The following is a 17,552-nucleotide window of genomic DNA, read 5'->3' on the forward strand; positions in this document are numbered from 1 at the left end:
TGGGTCTTGCAGGCTTACTGATAAAACACTATTTCTACCACCATGGGCAGAGATAAATGCGCTCTGCTCATCATTTGCAAGAATTATCAGACAAACTTTTCCCAGTAATTACTTAACACTCTTACAACATGTATTAATAATAATATAGGTAGACTTCTAAATATTTTTTTTTCATAAAACCAAAGGAGCAGAAGGAATTGGATTAGATTACCTTCTTATTCAAATTACCCTCATAGCTCAAATACCCTCAAGAGAAAACGTTTATGCTTGGTAAGAGAAGGAAGGAGCTCAGCTGCCTTCTGCTGCCATGGGAGCAGGGACAGTACCTTCAGAGAAAACTGGTACATGGGATGGATGGCATGGAGGTCATTCATGGTGAAGTACAACAGAGAGGCCCGTGCGGCTGCAGGCCTGTAGTGCTCCCTTGCCTCATTAATCTTGGCTTCCGTCACCTTTGACTCCTGGACCTGGAAGGAAAACACAGAGCAAAACTATGGTGAAAACATCCTTGCACATTGAGTGAACATGCAGATCAAGGGAAGGTTGTTATCTGCCACAAAGACACTAGGTCAAGAAGTGGGCAACTGGCATGTGGTCTCTGCTCTCCAGAGCATGGTGCATCAGGCTCGAGCCATTTGCTTCTAGCAACCACCTTCCTCTGGTATATTCTCCATTTATCTGCATTTATACTCACATTGTCCAGTCCTCTGCTTCCCCAAGCCCCCCCTCCAGAGTTCTCACTACAGTTCCTGTTCTTCACTAACTGGAATTATTTTCATCATCCATGAGCTTCTCCTGCTAATTGTCCCCTCCTGTGCAAATCATTAATAACACAGGGCTGAACAGACAGTGCTTCTCTTGAGATGATTTCCCCCAAGGCTGAGAACTGCTACAATTTAATGGCTATTTGCTGCCTTTCTTCTCCAGCATCTAATGCACCCCTGCCTGGATGGTCAGGTGTCAGCACAGCTGCTGTGATGGATATGGTGAAAATCCTTTTGGCAGATACATCACTCTTCTAACATCTCAGTCCTGTTCATTCTTTTAATCCACTTCAGCATCATAAAGTGACATCCTTGATTCTCTTGGGGATTATTTTAGGCTCAGACTACATACAGTCATAAGTGTCTTTCAGCGCTGATCCAACTAGCTCAGCGAACCATTCAGTGCGGATGTGGCAGAAAGGGGCTCAAGCATATGTGGTACAAACCTGCAGAGCACAACACAGCCCCCAGAGAAATGCACACTGCTGGGACTCTCTCTGCCATGATCTGAGCACAACAAACCTTCCCAATGAAGCTCTGACTGAGCCTTAACCTGTTATGTGCAACCAACACATGTTGGGATCTATGGGATTAGTCTGTTTGCACGTCCCTGAAAGCAATGATGGGCTGTAGAATCTCAAAAAAAAAAAAAAAAAAAAAAAAAAAAAAAAAAAAAAAGCATCTGCAAAGTTTGCAGCAACAAACACCTGCATGGGCCATGAACAGACCTAATGCACCCATACATGTCAGATGAGCTTTCCTCATCCCCATGCCCTCTCTGGTAGCACTTACATCTCTTCACTGTCTACACAGGGAGGCCAGGGTCTATCCTCGACTTAGCCAACTTTCAGTTGTACTACCCACAAAATGCTTACTAAATCTAATAGCATAAAAGCCAAAGGTGGGGAAGACAGTTGCTCTTCATAAACATAGTGGGGAGAATTGGTATAGGAAAGAAAATACTGGCTGAACATTATTTTGTGTAGACAAACCAAGAACAGAGTAGGGGTTGACTTGAGAAGCAGAGTTCTAACATTGTCCTGAGATTGCTTTCCATGTGGGTACCAAAATCATAAAAAACAAATCCAAAGTCCAACATCCATCCCCATCGCCACAGTGTTGGCAGTGACCAACATTTCAGCCTCATCTTGTTCAGAAGCTGAACCATCTCAAGAACACTTTCTTCAATAAGGAGATGCCAACCTTGCCATACCAAAACATCCCTTCAACATGCCCTTTGAGCATACCATCCTTAGGAAGCTGGATGCATATGATGTTCCATAAAGAGCTAGCAGAAATCATTCAATTTTTTCATGTGGAGGCAGTTCCAGCCTGACCTGAGCACATGGGTAACCTATCCAGGCAGCAAGGACCCATGGGCTGGAGGACAAGTGCAGGCTGTGAAGATGAAAGGACTGGGGAGGGCAGCAGCTGAGGATGGTCTGACAGAAGTCCTATTGCAATCCTGTCATGACAACATTTCTCAAATTCCCTTAGCATCAGGGCAAAACCACCATTTAACTATCCCCATGTGGCCAGCAAGGTGACCCAGGTAAATGACAACACTGACAGTGCACAGCCATTGCAACAGCTGATTTACACCCTAAGGAACGGATGGGTATGAAATACTCAAGTTCTTGCAGATTTACTTGAGATCACAAGCTCTACAGACTCTAGTCCCCTGTCAGTACTAAAATTCAACCTAACTGAAGAAGTGTGATGTATTCAGAATTATGCTGGAGCAGTTTAAAGCTTGCTACAGTGTGTAAATTTTACCATTTTTACATCAGGTATTGCCATTTTCTCTTGGTCTTAAATAGTCCATTTAACATACAAAAGCTCCAAAGAATTAAATAGCTTAAAGCTGGCCAGAATGGAGAGCACTTCAATTTATACCACTTTCTATTTACTACTCAGCAGAAGTCATACAGACCAGCATAGCAAAGAGGCTATGTTTCACCCACAAATCCTTAACAATAACATCATACACATTTTTCTCTGGGCTATCACTGTCTTTTTACCTTTTCTTCAATTTCTGCTGCTGTCTGTTTAGTGATCTCCAAGTTTTCCACCAGTGCTGTGTCTCCCAGGAAGTTCCCAGACGCCGATGACAGTCGAGAGAGCAGGTTGTCCTCTAATGTTTTCAAGGTGATTTTGAATCCATTCTGTTGCTTCGTGAGATCTGACTGCAAATAACCAGTGCAGAAAGTTTTAGCCACAAAACATGCAGTAAAGCAAGGATTAACCACCTTCACAGGGATAGGCTTCTAAGTAATCATTGCCACAGTCCAATATTGATTATTCCTGCTCTCTATGATTCTTGGGTATGGGGAGAGCTCTGAGGATCACTCCACACCTAATGTATCATTGATTCAGAGAAATCCTGAACAGCACAGAAAGCATCAGGAGAACTGAGCCCTTCCACTGGAAAAGTATTAAAGTGCTGGAAATGAAACAAGAGGAAAAGACATGCAGCCAATTCAGACATTCTCAAACACACATCCTGCATCTCTTTCTTAACAGGACTTATTTATTAGGCATAATTCAGCCTGGATAGTCCCTATGGAGCAAGCCCACATACTAACATAGCTGCTACTCACCCCCCTGTGAAGCTCTGCATACCCCACTTCAAGTCAACACCAGTCCCAACGGCAGTGAGAACTGAGGGGCTGAAAGCAGATAGTGAAACAATAGCAGGCTCACTAGGGCACAGAGATGAGCACAACTCATCTCAGGGTCGGAACTGAGAGCAAAGTCACAGTCTTGCTCATTGCTGCTCCCAGTTGGACCCTGGCCTCAAGACCTCACAGCCCATCAGCTAGATGTGCTAAAAGTTGTACATGCTGGGGGAGGCCCCACAAAAAAGGGTTTGCAAAGTTAATGCGAAGATAGCCAAGCAGAAACAGACAATCAGCAATCATCTTGCCTCAAGGGCAGACCTTTTGAATTCTACCAAAAATTGCTCCTATTTCTGTGAAATAATTCTCCCTTGGCTCTCCCCAGCTACTTGTTCCATTTCCCTCTTCTGTAGAAACACCAGTGATTAACACTGTTCATAGTGGAAATAAAAACTCATCTGGCTTCTTTTTGAAATGGTCCTCCAGAACAGAGTCTCTTCTATGAAATGTGACTGCACTATTCTACATGTTTGCTGAACTTCAAGTGCATTATATTATTTCACTATGGGGTCCTATTGCAAATGCCTGTTTTTAATGGCATGACAGAAAACATCCCATAGCAAAGTCATGCATCTAGTTTGGATGCTGAAGTTATAAGTCTGGTGACTATCCCCTACAAAAATAAAGTCAACCACTAACACACTGTTATATAATACTCTGTCAAAGAGTAGTGTTTTAAGTCCAGACACTGTGTTTAAGTGACACAATGAAGTGATTCAAACAACTTGCAAAATAATGTTTTAAAGGCCTTCAGAAATTAGCCAGCTCCATGAAGTAGCAGAGGTGGTGCATGTGCAGCGCATATGGAATGGGTCACATCAACTGTCCCATGGTAGATTCAGTGGCATGAACCAAGAGATTTAATCCTCCAAAGACTCTTTCTGGAAAACCTACCCAACCTTCCAACCACCCACAGGGGCTGAAAGATTGCCAGAAATGGTAAATGTATCCCCATGCCTCTTCCAGTCCCACAAAAGGGAGGCACTAGTATTTGCTCTGTTGTCAGAGGTTTTCAAAGAGATTAACCAACTCTTTCATTAATAAGTAATCTTTCAATATTTGGGCTGAAATTTCATATACTTGCTGCACACACTCATTCTATGTTAATGTCAAGCCAAGTATTCAGCAGACTGTGCACTGAAGCATGCCGTTTATTGGTATTTCAGCTATAAATGGCTGTTCTTAAAGGCCTGTTCCTTAGGCATTACACACAGGAGTTTGAACATGGTGGTAAATATTTCACAAGTCTTGAAACAGAAAACTAACATGGCTAATTTTGTACGTTCCTGTCACTCAAGCATAGCATGCCTTGAAAAATGACATTTTGCAAGCTATTATTCCAGACCACAGACTGTAAGCCCTGCAGTTCTTAATGAGGACGTGTGTGACTTTTGCTCCAATAGCTTGTAATCACCATGCAATTTCTGAAAAGCACCCTTAGAAGGGCACACAATGCTGTATTTCCCACAACAGCCTGCATCTGTTGCAGCTTTATACTGCTATTGTTTTCAGAAGTAGCAAGGTCATCATTTCTTATTTCTGCAGTGGAGCTCATTATCTGTTATTTCACAGTTGATACATAACAGTGCTAATTCAGGGAAACAGGTTATTCTAAAACCCTTTAAAATCTTGCTTCATGAAAAAAAAAAAAAAAAGGCCTACGGGCAGTTTGGCAGGACTCATTACCAGCACCATCCCAGGTCAGATAGTAGACTGCAGTGAGCCACAGCAGCCACCTGTCCTATCTGCTGGGTTTACTCTATTATCTTAACATCACAAACCAGAGAAAAAACAAACCATTCAACCAAAACAAAGCAAACAAAACCCTTGTATTTTCAATCCACTTGTAAAGAGCTCTTTTTCTTCCTGAATTTCCCAGCAAGCCATGTGACCAGGATGGTGGACTGCTGCAGTACACCTGCAGACCTGACAGGGAAGGTCTCAGGACCTGGAGTTGCTTGCCTTGGCCTGAATTGGTTTCAGTTCCTTGGAGCCGTGGTTGTCTCAAAGCCAGCTCCCTACTCCCTTAACCTGTTTTAGCCTGGCTTTAATTCAGAGTCACAGCATGCAGTTATTCTGCACAGCCTGAACTGCCTCTAGAACAAAAACGTGGCAGAGTACAAATGTGCCATGGTATCTGAGGTTTCAGACTCTGCGTACCCACTGTAGCAGGCGTGCAATGCTGTGAATGAGATAAAGCCAGTTCAAAGGTAAGAAGGAACAAAAAGACTGAATAATGAAGAAAGAGATTCCATAAGCAGACTCTGTTGAGAAAACACGCATAAAGTGTCGGTGTTACTGTAATTGGACTAATAATCTTGGACATGCTTTTGAGGGATCAGGCATGCTGACACCGGATGGGGCACAGCTGTCCAGGAGGGCGAAGAGAGTTCTGGGCAGTAAGCTGGCTGGGCTTATCAGGAGGGCTTTAAACTAGATGTGGTGAGGGAAGGGGATGCAGCTCTGAGTGAAGAAAGCATACCTGAGAACACTATCACTCTAAGTAACGGCAGGGAAATACTTGTGAACTGTCCCACTGCAATCAGGCAGGGTTCTAGAAACGCAATACGACTGATTGCCCAGCTGAAATGCCTCTACACCAATGCACGCATCATAGGAAACAAGCAAGAGGAACTGGAAACCATGGTGCAATTAGACAAATATGACCTGATTACTATCACCTGATTACTATCACTATCAACATGGTGGGATGGATCACATAATTGGAACATTTGAATAGAGGGCTACAAGCTCTTAAGAAGGGATAGACAGGGAAGGAAGTGAGGGGGGTGTTGCCCTCTATGCCAGGGAAGGAATTGATTGGGAAGAGTTGCCTTTGAGAAACAGCCACAGGCAGGTTGAGAGCTTATGGGTGAGAGTTAAGGACCACACCAATAAAGGACAGCTTGTGTTCAGGGTCTACCACAGACCGCCTGATCAAGAGAAGCCTGTGGACAAGGCATTCTTGCTTCAACTACAAGAAGCATCACACTCACACGCTCTCATCCTGATGGGGGACTTCAACCACTTGGATGTCTGCTGGGAAAACTACACAGCAGGCTGTGAGCAATCCAGAAGATTCCTGGAGTGTGTTGAGGATAACTTCCAGGTCCAGGTACTAGACAAACCAACCAGAGGAGAAGTGTTACTTTACCTGGTGCTCACCAACATGGAAGAGCTCATTAAAGAGGTCAAGACTGGAGGCAGTCTGAGCCGCAGTGACCATGGTTGAGTTTGCGATCTTGAGGAATACAGACCTGGCAAAGTCAGGGCCCTGAACTTCCAAAGAGCAAACTTCAAGCTGTTTAAAGACCTAGTAGCTGAGATCCCCTGGAACACTGTCCTTAGGGACAAAGGAGCTGAGCAGAGCTGGAGACTCTTTAAGGATGTTTTCCTTAGAGCACAAGAATTCTCCATCCCCCTGCATAAAAAAGAGGGCAGGGAGGGCAGACAACTGGGACGGCTGAGCAAGGACCTGCTGGTCAAGCTGAGGTGCAAGAAGAAAATGCACAGGCAGTGGAAGCAGGGACATGTGGCCTGGGAAGAGTACAGGGATGCGGTCCAGATATGCAAGGATGGGATCAGGAAAGCCAAGGCACAGATGGAACAGAGCTTGGCAAGGGATGCAAAGAATAACAGCAAGGGATTCTGTAGGTACATTGCTCAGAAAAGAAAGGCCAAGGAGAGTGTACCCCCTCTGATGGATGTGAAGAGTGAACTGGCAGTGACAGACTTGGAGAAGGCTGAAGTACTCAACAACTTCTTTGCCTCAGTCTTCACTGCCAGTCAGGCTTCCCATGTCATTCATTTTCCTGAACCCATAGATGGAGGCTGGGGGAGCAAAGTCCTGCCCACTGTAAGTGAAGAGCAGGTTGGAGACCACCTATTTGAAAAGTCCTACAATGAAAAGTTTCTACAATGGAGTGACTGCATCAGTTGACAAAGGACGACCGGTCTACCTGCACTTCTGCAAGGCCTTTCACATGGTCCCTCATGACATCCTGGTCTCCAAAATGGAGAGAAATGGATTTTATGGGTGGACCATTCAGTGGATAAGGAGTTGGCTTGAAGGTCACACCCAGACAGTGGTGGTCAATGGCTCTATGTCCAGGTGGAGGCCAGTGACGAGTGGTGTCCCTCAGGGGTCTGTCCTGGGACTGGTACTGTTTAATATCTTCATCAGTGACACAGACAGTGGGATCGAGTGCACTCTCAGCAAGTTTGCAGATGACACCAAGCTGAGTGGTGCAGTTGATACAACAGAAGGAAGGAATGCCATCCAAAGGGACATGGACAGGCCAGAGAAGTGGGCCCACATGAAACTAATGAGGTTCAACAAGTCCAGTGCAATGTGTTGCACGTGAGTCAGAGCAATCCCAGATGTGAGCACAGACTAGAAGAAGAATTCACTGAGACCAGCCCTGCAGAGAAGGACTTGGGGGTTCTGGTGGATGAAAGGCTTGACATGATCCAGCATTAGCAGTATGCACCCGCAGCCCAGAAGGCCAACTGCATCCCAGGCTGCATCAACAGAGGGGTGAGCAGCAGGGGAGGGAGGTGATTGTCCCCCTCTGCTCTGCCCTGGTGAGGCCCCACCTGGAGTAGTGTGTCCAGGTCTCGGGCCCCCAGCACAAGAAGGATGTGGGGCTGTTAGAATGGGTCCAGAGGAGGGCCACAAAGATGATCAAGGGGCTGGAGCACTTCTATGAAGAAAGGCTGAGAGAGCTGGGGCTGTTCAGCCTGCAGAAGAGAAGGCTCTGGGGTGACCTCATCACAACTTTCCAGTACTTGAAGGGGGCTTATAAAAAAGCTGGAGAGTGACTCTTTGCTCAACCAGATATTGACAGGATGAGGGGGAATGATTTTAAACTAAAAGAAGGGAGATCTAGATTAGAGCCCATGGTAGGGGGGTTGGAACTAGGTGATCTTTAATGTCCTTTCCAACCCAAGCCATTCTATGATTCTATGATGATTCTATTAAGTTGATCATTTTATTAACAATAAATTCTGGGCTCCATGTGTAAGGTTGCTCCATAAGGAGATTTTGAGAACAGCATCTACTGCACAGGTCTGTAGGAGCCACCTCCATCTGCCCATGCGTCAGAGCCTTTCCCAGCTGCCAAATCCATCCCTGTTGTCCCAGGGAATAAAGAACTGCTAAGAGCACACCTTGAGAAGTGGCCTCTACTTTGGGGAATCTGGCAATACAAACATGTTTTCAAGGATCTCCCCACAGCTATCAGACAGCAGCCCCAGTGGTTTTGTCCATGTTAGTAAATGAAATAGAGGCAGAAGAAGAGAATCAGAGGGGGTAAAAAAAAAAAAAAAAAAAGTCTTAAATATTCCTACAGAAAAGGAAAATTGCATCCCACACTAATCTACATCTATTTAGTGTTAATGAAGCCCCAAATCCCCTGGAGCTGGAGGCATGGCTGACACCCAGGGATAGGTTTCCATGCTCTTGTGTCCAACCTTCCTCTTCCACAGCGCACACATCCTGAAGAAGCAAGGACTCCAAAAGATACGATGCTCATTTCACATCATTTTCACTGCTCCCTAATACACAGTTCTTTTATAGCAAGGGAGGAAGTGCTGCAGATAACAAATTTCCAGAGCCTAATAGTGGATTTGATGACTGCACATGATATTGAATTTGTCTTTCTTATTGTGACAACAGCCATTAACAGCAGCACTGCTGAGGCTAAGAGGAATGGTCCTAAATGTACCAGCAGTTAACGACACTGCTGTGCTACCCATGGTCAGCCCACACAGCCCCCTTCTGTGCAAATCAGCAAAAGCAAGTGCCCGCACACAGCCTGTGCATGACAGCGATGAGCGAGTGCCAGGGTGCCTGATGGAGATGCTCTGGGTCCCTCATGGTCCCAGCAAGATAACCACGGATTACACATTAAATCAGTTCATTACGTACTTTTTATGCCATCTTTTGGCTCGTTAGCACATGAGTCTGTTTCAAACGAAATGCATCATTAAGACTGCACAGCTAACGTGTTTTAGAATCTCATTAAATGAAAAGATTATTACAAAACTGGCCTGGCCTGACTGAATGTGTGCAGTAAATTTATTCTCACCCTCAGTAAATATTTAGTATTATACATATCCATTATATTGCTAAACGTGCTGTTAGCAAAAAAGCTTTTATTCAAAAAGTTATATTGAAACTGAAGACATACTAATTAAAACAAAAACAAAGAAGGGAGAGAAAGAGGAAGAAGGAAAGGGAGAGGGAGAGAGGGGGAGGGAGAGGGAGAGAATATTTTGGCCAATTACAAGACAGTGGGAAGAAGAACCAGAACAGAAAAAAAATAGTTACCAGCCTCACAATATTTACAGTGGGAGTCTGGTGCCATAAAAGCATAAAATTAAGTGAGATTAATTCCACAGATACTATTTTGGAGGTAAAGTCTAGAGAAAAATGACATAATGAGAATCTCAGTTACCAATTACAAGAGGAATAGGATGAGATATTGTTACCCAAATTTTTTGAGGGGAAAAAAAAAAAAAAAAAAGACTTGAAATTCCAGTTTAAGTATTCCCAAAATGCCAAGAAAACAAGAAGTTGAAGAAAAAATCCTCATCTGAGGGAAATCTCTTGATTTTACAGAGAGCTCTGTGATCTCTACACCTTTGCACATGAAATGCTATTTGTTTTAAAATAGCTGAATTTAATAAAAAATAAAAAATTACTGCCTCCTAGTGCAAGCTCCCAGCTACTGACCTTGAGCTCCTCCAAGTCTGGCCTCTCCATGCTGACCACTGCTGCAAGCAGCTGGTCCTCCAAGCCATCCCGTGTGACGGTGAAGTTGATGAGGGTGCACTGTGCCTGCAGCTCAGGTTGGAAATGTGGGTTTGCTAGCTTTGTGTGGAGGATGAGACGGAAAGCAGGGTTGTATTCACATTCTTTGTCCCCGATCTTAATGTACCTGAAATTACAGCAGGAGAATGAGCTCACATCTCTTCCAGGATGTTTCACCCAAATACAAATGGTGGTATCAGCCAATGGAATCTACCAGCAATGGGACTTTGCACACAGCAATCACTTTTAAAGCAGAAAGTATTTGAAATTGGACCCACTTGAAACACTCCTGATTTGGGATAAAAACCCCACAGTCCTGCCCCTGAATTTTGGCCTCTCTTTGAGAAGACTCACAGTTTCCAGCATTGGGGTGGTCAGTATGTGCCAGAAACCTTCCTTGCTTTGTATGGAGACCATATTCTGCCTAAGGCTGGCATTACATGGAAGAAAAGCCTCCCAGCATTGAGATTCTAACTGGCGTCAGATAAAATTGTCTTGTATGTGGGCTTGAGCCAAGCTGGCTGATCACACTGAGCTTGAGCAGTGAAGCTGGGTTCAGAGAGCAGCTTGGTGCCATTCCTGGGAGGTAACATCGCTTGGGAAAACTCAGCTTTCTCTTGTTCCACCCAGTCTAAAACTCAGAGAGCAGGGAGGCTGAACCCCAGGAACTGAGGTGTTCTGAACCCAGGTTTGACAACACACATGGGAAACAGAGGAAAAGGGAAACTGGACATGTATGAGGGCAACAGTGATGCTTTCAGGGATGCAGCTGGGCTGTAATGGAAACAGTGGTGTCACCACAGGAATTTGAATACACTTTCCTGTCAAACATCAGCTGACTACGTCTCTTCTTGAGCACCTCTATTGCTTTTACAGCTGGGAAAATGAGGCAGAGAGAGATCACACAGCACAAGCAGTTCATGGCAGTGTCCAGGAGTACCCTGATTCTAAGAAGCCTTCCTGTGCCAGGACTACCAAAGGCCATCCGTGTGTTCTACCAAAAAGCACTGGGACTTGAACTGGTCCTGGAAAACTTTAAACTCACAGTTAAGTATGGAAACAATCCTCAAGGAACTTAAGGAATGGAAGATCCAGCACTTAGCCAGGATTTTGTTTTTTACTTCTGAAAGCTAGAAGCAGGACTGCAGTTGGGTTGCTGCAGGAGGCACGGACTTGGAGAAGCCCAAGCAACATGCATCCTTCTAAAGGCAGGTGACTTTGCTCTGCAAAAACTGGAGAAACAGCATCAAAAGAGTCCCTGATCCAACTTTAGCTCTGAGCACAAGGTTTTATTGGTTGCCTTTGAGCACATTCTAAAAATGTGCTCATTTTGCACAAAAATGTTAATCCCTTGCTGCCCCTCTCTCTGAACTCCTCCAGGCTGGAGGATGACCAGTGACTGCCCTGAAGAACTTGCCCTCATTAAAGAACACTTATATATTCCTAATGCTTACATCTGTAGCTGTAATCCTAAATGATTTAGTGTTTGCTAAAATCCAGGGTTACTTTTTCTTCACAACAGCAATAGCTATTTTAGTAATAGTTCAGGACCAGGATAGCCAATTACAGACACCAAAGTCGTTATACAAAAGGTCTCACTTTTACATGAGGTTTCAATGGCACTGTCCAGCCAAAGGAAAAAGCCAGGTTTATTTCAAAGCCATGCTTTGACTGAATTGCCTGTGAATGCCCGATTTAAAATGCTCTCACTTCTGAAGGGAGGATGTTAGTGCTGCCATAGATGAGCACACAATTTGAGGTCAGAAAAGGAGAGCACAACAGCACAAAGATCCCAAACACCATGATGGAAGCACACATGCCATTAAGCCTTCCAAAAGCTCACCTTCCCTTCTTGATCATTTCTCTCCCCAGTAATGGCCCCAAAACTGGATCCACAGATTCCTCCAGGTTTTCAATCAAAACCTGTTCTCCCGCAGCCAGGGCTCGTTCCATCGTGTCCAGATACCTGTGGGAGACAGTGCTGGCATCCGTCATGGTGAGGCTGGATGCGATGCTTCGCAACAATGAGGCCATGAAGGGGACAGAGGGGGGCTCTGCACTGCGAAAGCAGCTATGTGCACATGCCAGAACTTGCTAGAGAGGAAGAGGGGCAGGATGGTGTCAATACGCAGTATGGAAAGGGGCAGAGTCTTGGCCGAGAGAATGGGATTTCAGGTCTCCCAGGGACAAGCAGTAACAACTGCATCTTCTTTCTCAAGGGAAGAGCATGGGCAGCAGAGAACAGAAAAGGCTCAGACTGCTTTGTTTTTATCAAACACTTTGTTTTCCCCCAGAATCTACTGGTGCAGTTAACCTCACATAACAGCTAGGAAGAAGAGCAGGTTGCAGTTCCATTGTGCACAGGGTTTAAGGACATATTTAGGACAGTGTGACTATCATTTAATTCTTCCTTCCTCACAAGGAAACTGGGCTCCTCTTCACAGTGCCTAACTGCTGGTCAGGGATGCTCTGCACTGTGAAGGGCCACACACTTGTGCTCGCTCCTTTGTGGCTGCTCTGCACTTCACGCAACTTACTTCTCTGCAAAGAGGAGAGCAGGACCCTGGGCAGGCAGGGACGGTGCTCACCAACTGCTGCTACCCCATCAAAGGAACCACTCAGCTAATTCCACTGGCTAAAACATCAGTACCTCACACAAAACCCCCCCTCTCAGAGTACCCTCTAGCTGGTATGCAGTCAGGAGGGGAAAAAGATGTTCTATGTTTGTACTGATGCCTGTAATGGCAGCATATAAATGTTATGGAGTCTATTTCTCCTGTTCCAACCTGGAGGTTTGTAGCTAGGTGTCTCCTCTGGCATCCTTACTTTTCCCCAAGCTCCTTTGAAAAACTGCAAGGTATGATGACCTGGTTGGCCAGGAAACAGAAATTTGCTTCTATAAAACAATACATGTATATCCATTTCCAAATGTATTGTCAGCCCACATGAGAGCAAAACTAATAACTTGTTATTTTCTATGAGGAAAGCAGAATAGGCACCACTGAAAGAACTTGAGCAACCCCAAGACGTTGTGAGACATCAGATCAGACTCCAATGCAGGCAGAGCCAAACATCCCCGAATCTGCATGAACCTGCAAGCACTGAGCTCTCAAGCCACTCTCACCTATTGCCAATGCCTTGTTCTGTACATAAATTTTTATATATATATATATATATATATATATATAAAAGTCTCAGGGCTCATTTCCAAGCAGGAATGTAACTCTGGGTCTGTTCCTTCCAGCTGGAAGTCCTTACTAGTGGGTAGAAATCAGTGCGACTTGATATAGCAGAAAACAGTGTTCTGACCAGAGATAAGCGCCAGGAGTGGAAAAGCCTTCCCACAAACTATCTGGGCAGAACAAGGCAGAGGTGTCGTGAAGAAAACCTCCTAGCTGGTGCCAACATGGGAGTAGAGTTAGCCCATGTGGATCTCAGGGAACAGAAAGCCTCAAGCCAGTTTCACCCTCTCCCTTCTTCCAGGAGCTCCACTCATCTGCCTGGGGAAAAGAGTCAGGACACAACACAGCATGAAGGTACGGGAGGACTGTGTTACATAGAGCTCAGCCTCCAGCACGTCGCTCTTTTCATTCTCTGTTTCAGAAGAGTTTCTATGGTAACTTGGCCAAGCACTAAACAGCCCCTCTATTTAATGAGGAATCTCTATCATTTTGGTAATGAATAAGCAGCTCATGCACAAATACATTTAAGGGTTTTCCTCAGTGTAATTGGCTCTGATGGCTGCAGTTAAACATATGCTCTTCATCAAATACGACAGGCAGATAGCCATTAGAAGATACTGTGATGAGATAAAACTGATGTTTACCCCTTCTGCCCAATTCGGATCACTCGGAGGTCTTCACCATACTTGTTTTTGATCCATTTACTACCCTGCAACTGGGGATCCACCATGAGGGGCCAGCGTTCGCAGTTCGTGAGGATGGTGGCATTTTCAGTGGACATGCGGTCAGCTGGCAGCCCCTCGTTCTGCCAAGCTGCTATGTCAGCATCATCTGTCAACATGGTCAGAGGATCTAGGGATGGAGTTACAGGGATGGGCACCTGGCAGGAAAGGAGAAACACGTAAGTACAAGGTGGAGAGTACTGCTTGCAATATACTCCAGAGATGAGCAAACAACAATTTAAGCAAAGTTAGCCTAATTAAGAATTGAGAAGTCTTATTTATCAGTGGCTTGCCATTCTACAGGGTAGTTTTGATCTAGTATTGTTGCCACTCCTGTTGTGAATGAGCATAAATTATGCATGGATCCCAAAGATTTTGCCTGCAGAGTACTGAGAGCCCCAAACGGCTGCAGCCGCACTGAGCAAGATCAGACCACACTCTGCTGTGTACAAGCTCTCTGAGATGACAGCTTGGAAGAATATAATTAACACCCTCATCAGCCTGCTGTTGTGTTGCAAAATGGCATCAGCAGTTCTAGAAACACTTCTCTGACATGGGAGGCCACTTCTGGGTGTGACAACCAGAAAGTTATCTGTGCCAGTCATCTGAACAGAAAGGGTCTTTAATTTTCACATGGAAATACAGGCAACTTCTGTGAAATTTCTAAGCATCAAGAGAGGCCATTTTTGGAACAACACTTCCTTTCTTAACCAAGCTTTTTTTTTTTTTTTTTTTTAAGAAAGCAGGATGATTATTATTTTTTTTCTCTCACATTCTGACTTGCCGATTTTCTTGGCTTTTTGATTTGGGCATCACTGCCAGTTGTGACCTTGTTTAAAAGCCTGTTGGCATTTCACCAGGATTTATAACATCCAGTTAGGTAATGATGTGCAAAAGCTCAATCCTGCTAGAGACAGAGCACTTGCATTTACTTATGTATGAAGTACTTGGTAGAAATTAGTGAAATATTAAGCAAGCCTGAAGCATGATGGTTTCCATCTGGTCAAAACAGCAAGACATGTTTGAAACCAGCTGAGAGGCATGACCAGAATGAATAGAGCTCATGTCCTACACGAAGTACCATCTGGAGTTTTTCCAAGCCTACCAAAGAGCTGGCAGTGAGCTCTGCCTGCTCCAAGCAGTCTCTTTTCCATACTATATCTCTCTTTCTTGGCTATCCCTGACTCCTGTAAAAATTGGCAACTGGGCTCCACATTTGAGATGCTGCACAGGGACTTCTCCTCTATCCATGGGAGAACGGATGGGTCAAGGAGACTTGCATGGGTCAAGGAGACCACAATGTCTTTCCCAGAGAGGAGTGAATTAAGCATGGCTATGACTTGCTTCACAGTGCAGCTTGGTGGGACCTCACTTAGGAGACCCCGTATGGACAACAGAGCTTGTGGCCATATCATGCACAGTAACGACTGCTTTTCAGAGAAAGCAGGGCTTACTTTTAACTGGTGCAAATATGGCTTCCAGATTCCATCCAGGAGTTCTTGCCGGTATTTCTTGGTGAAGTATCCCAGGTAGGAGACAAAGGCTGTAATCAGTAAGACATCTCCACACAAGGTGCTCTGTTGCTGTTTGAAGTCCTTCACAACTTCAGCCCATCTCACATTCTCAGAGGCAAGTCCTCCAACCTACAATTTGCCAGGTCAAATTGATCATTATAGTTGTTCTGTAAGTAATACCTAAGGATCTGGCCACATTCATATTTTGTCCCTGACTTCAAACATCATTTCCTAAAGTTTAAAACCTGGATGTGAAATACCCAACAATTATTTTGCTAAAACCCTCCTGTTCTATGAAAGGCTGGTCCTGCTAATGAGTCTCATCTGCCTGCTCCAGACCTCCTCTAAAGTCATCGAGGGAAGATGCATTCCTTCCTCAGCAGGAATTAATACAACAATTTTTGTGGGAGCCCATCAACCGTTAATTGCCTCAGCATTACACCCTCTCTCACTCAGAGGCTCTACTCCAACAGCCACAAACTTCAGCTATTTCACACCGTTTATTATGACCTCTGCTAGGTGGCATTTTGCCTTTACAATCACAAACCCCTTAGGTCTACATTTTCCTTTCCCTTAAGACCCCATACAGAAAACACTTGTTCAGGGACACTTTTCATGAGCGTCCAATGGAAAAGCCATCCAACAGGGGGTTTACCAGTATTGAGGAAGCTATGGTATCTCCCTGCAAAATGAGGCGTCTCTACATGCACAGCCAATTTCTTTGACCACTGGCATTTTTTGGGTCCCTTGTTCACCAAATCATGTGATTAGAAGAGATCCTGACCCTATTTTATATTTATTTTTTATAGACGACTTCAGCTCTAGCAATTAAGAAACACAGCCTGGAAAAAAGAATGTAATGTATCCTTCAGGTTCGCAAGCCATAAGATCCCAACAGAGTTTTAAATTGGCATTATGGATTTTGAGATCAAGAATGCTGAAGCTTATGGCCAAATTCACAATCACCCTCTTGATGTCAGGATGATCTGGAAATATGCATCTAATTTAAATATTCCACCCTAATCACATGTCTCTGCCACCAACCAGGGCCACCCAGCATTTTCTATTTTTCTTCTTTGGTCTATAGTTCACACAAGCTTAGGATTCTTTTTATTTCTTGTTTTTCTTTAAAACTCCTCTAGATCTTTGTCTTTGCAAACCACCCCATGTAAAGGGGTGGTTCCCTCCTCCTAGCTCATTAATAAGATGTTAAATAGGGCCAGCTCTAACACAAATCCCTGTAAGTGTTATCACTTTGAATAACCTATTCCCCTAAATTAGTTTGTTCCTGATATGCAGAACACAGGTCCTCAGGAGGGCTGATACCACCACTATCTTTGCCTTAATAGCCACTGATGATTTATTTCTTCATGATCTAGTCTAAGGTGCCATGGATGCCAACCAGCCTCCAGGTACCTTCAGCATCTTGCAGCCAGGAATCACAGTTTAGCTATGCTTTCTGTTAAAAAGTGCATCCTTTTATGTGCTGTCTGACCTTTTCAATTGCTGAAATCTGTTCTCACAGTGGAAAAACACTGAACAATCACGCCTGCTTCACCCTCTCCATACCACTCATGGTTTCAAGCCCTTGATATCCCCTCTGCTGTCTCCTTTTGAGGTTGAAGAGCTTTAAGTCTATTCAATAATTCCTCATACAGAAGCCTTTTGATTGTCCTTGCAATCTTTATCTTTACTGAATGATGTAATCTTTATCCTCCAGTTTCTTTTTATCATTACCTTCTCTGCACCATTTCCAATTCTACTACATCCTTTCAGGTATGGCAGAGGGGGTGGAGGTACAGCTGCATATTCAAGATTTATTTGGAATGGATTTATATAGCAAGATTGTGACTTTTTTTTTTCCTGTTTTGTTCTTTT

The 17,552-nt window shown here is 44.4% G+C and overlaps 1 protein-coding gene across 1 annotated transcript in view; it reads right to left on the minus strand.

Annotated features, from left to right (window-relative positions):
* The window catches only part of DNAH9 (dynein axonemal heavy chain 9), a gene marked incomplete at both ends in the record, with an annotated part of 197,253 nt that overhangs the window by 67,785 nt on the left and 111,916 nt on the right, over positions 1–17,552 (minus strand). Inside the window, 6 exons of the mRNA XM_084298353.1 lie at positions 327–467; positions 2,786–2,950; positions 10,179–10,383; positions 12,100–12,222; positions 14,083–14,318; positions 15,615–15,803. Of these exons, the coding sequence (XP_084154479.1) occupies positions 327–467; positions 2,786–2,950; positions 10,179–10,383; positions 12,100–12,222; positions 14,083–14,318; positions 15,615–15,803 (1,059 nt within the window). The remainder of the gene's footprint in view (positions 1–326; positions 468–2,785; positions 2,951–10,178; positions 10,384–12,099; positions 12,223–14,082; positions 14,319–15,614; positions 15,804–17,552) is intronic.

Source organism: Netta rufina (assembly GCF_964035555.1).
Source record: "Netta rufina genome assembly, chromosome: 19".
Taxonomy (NCBI): Eukaryota; Metazoa; Chordata; class Aves; order Anseriformes; family Anatidae; genus Netta; species Netta rufina.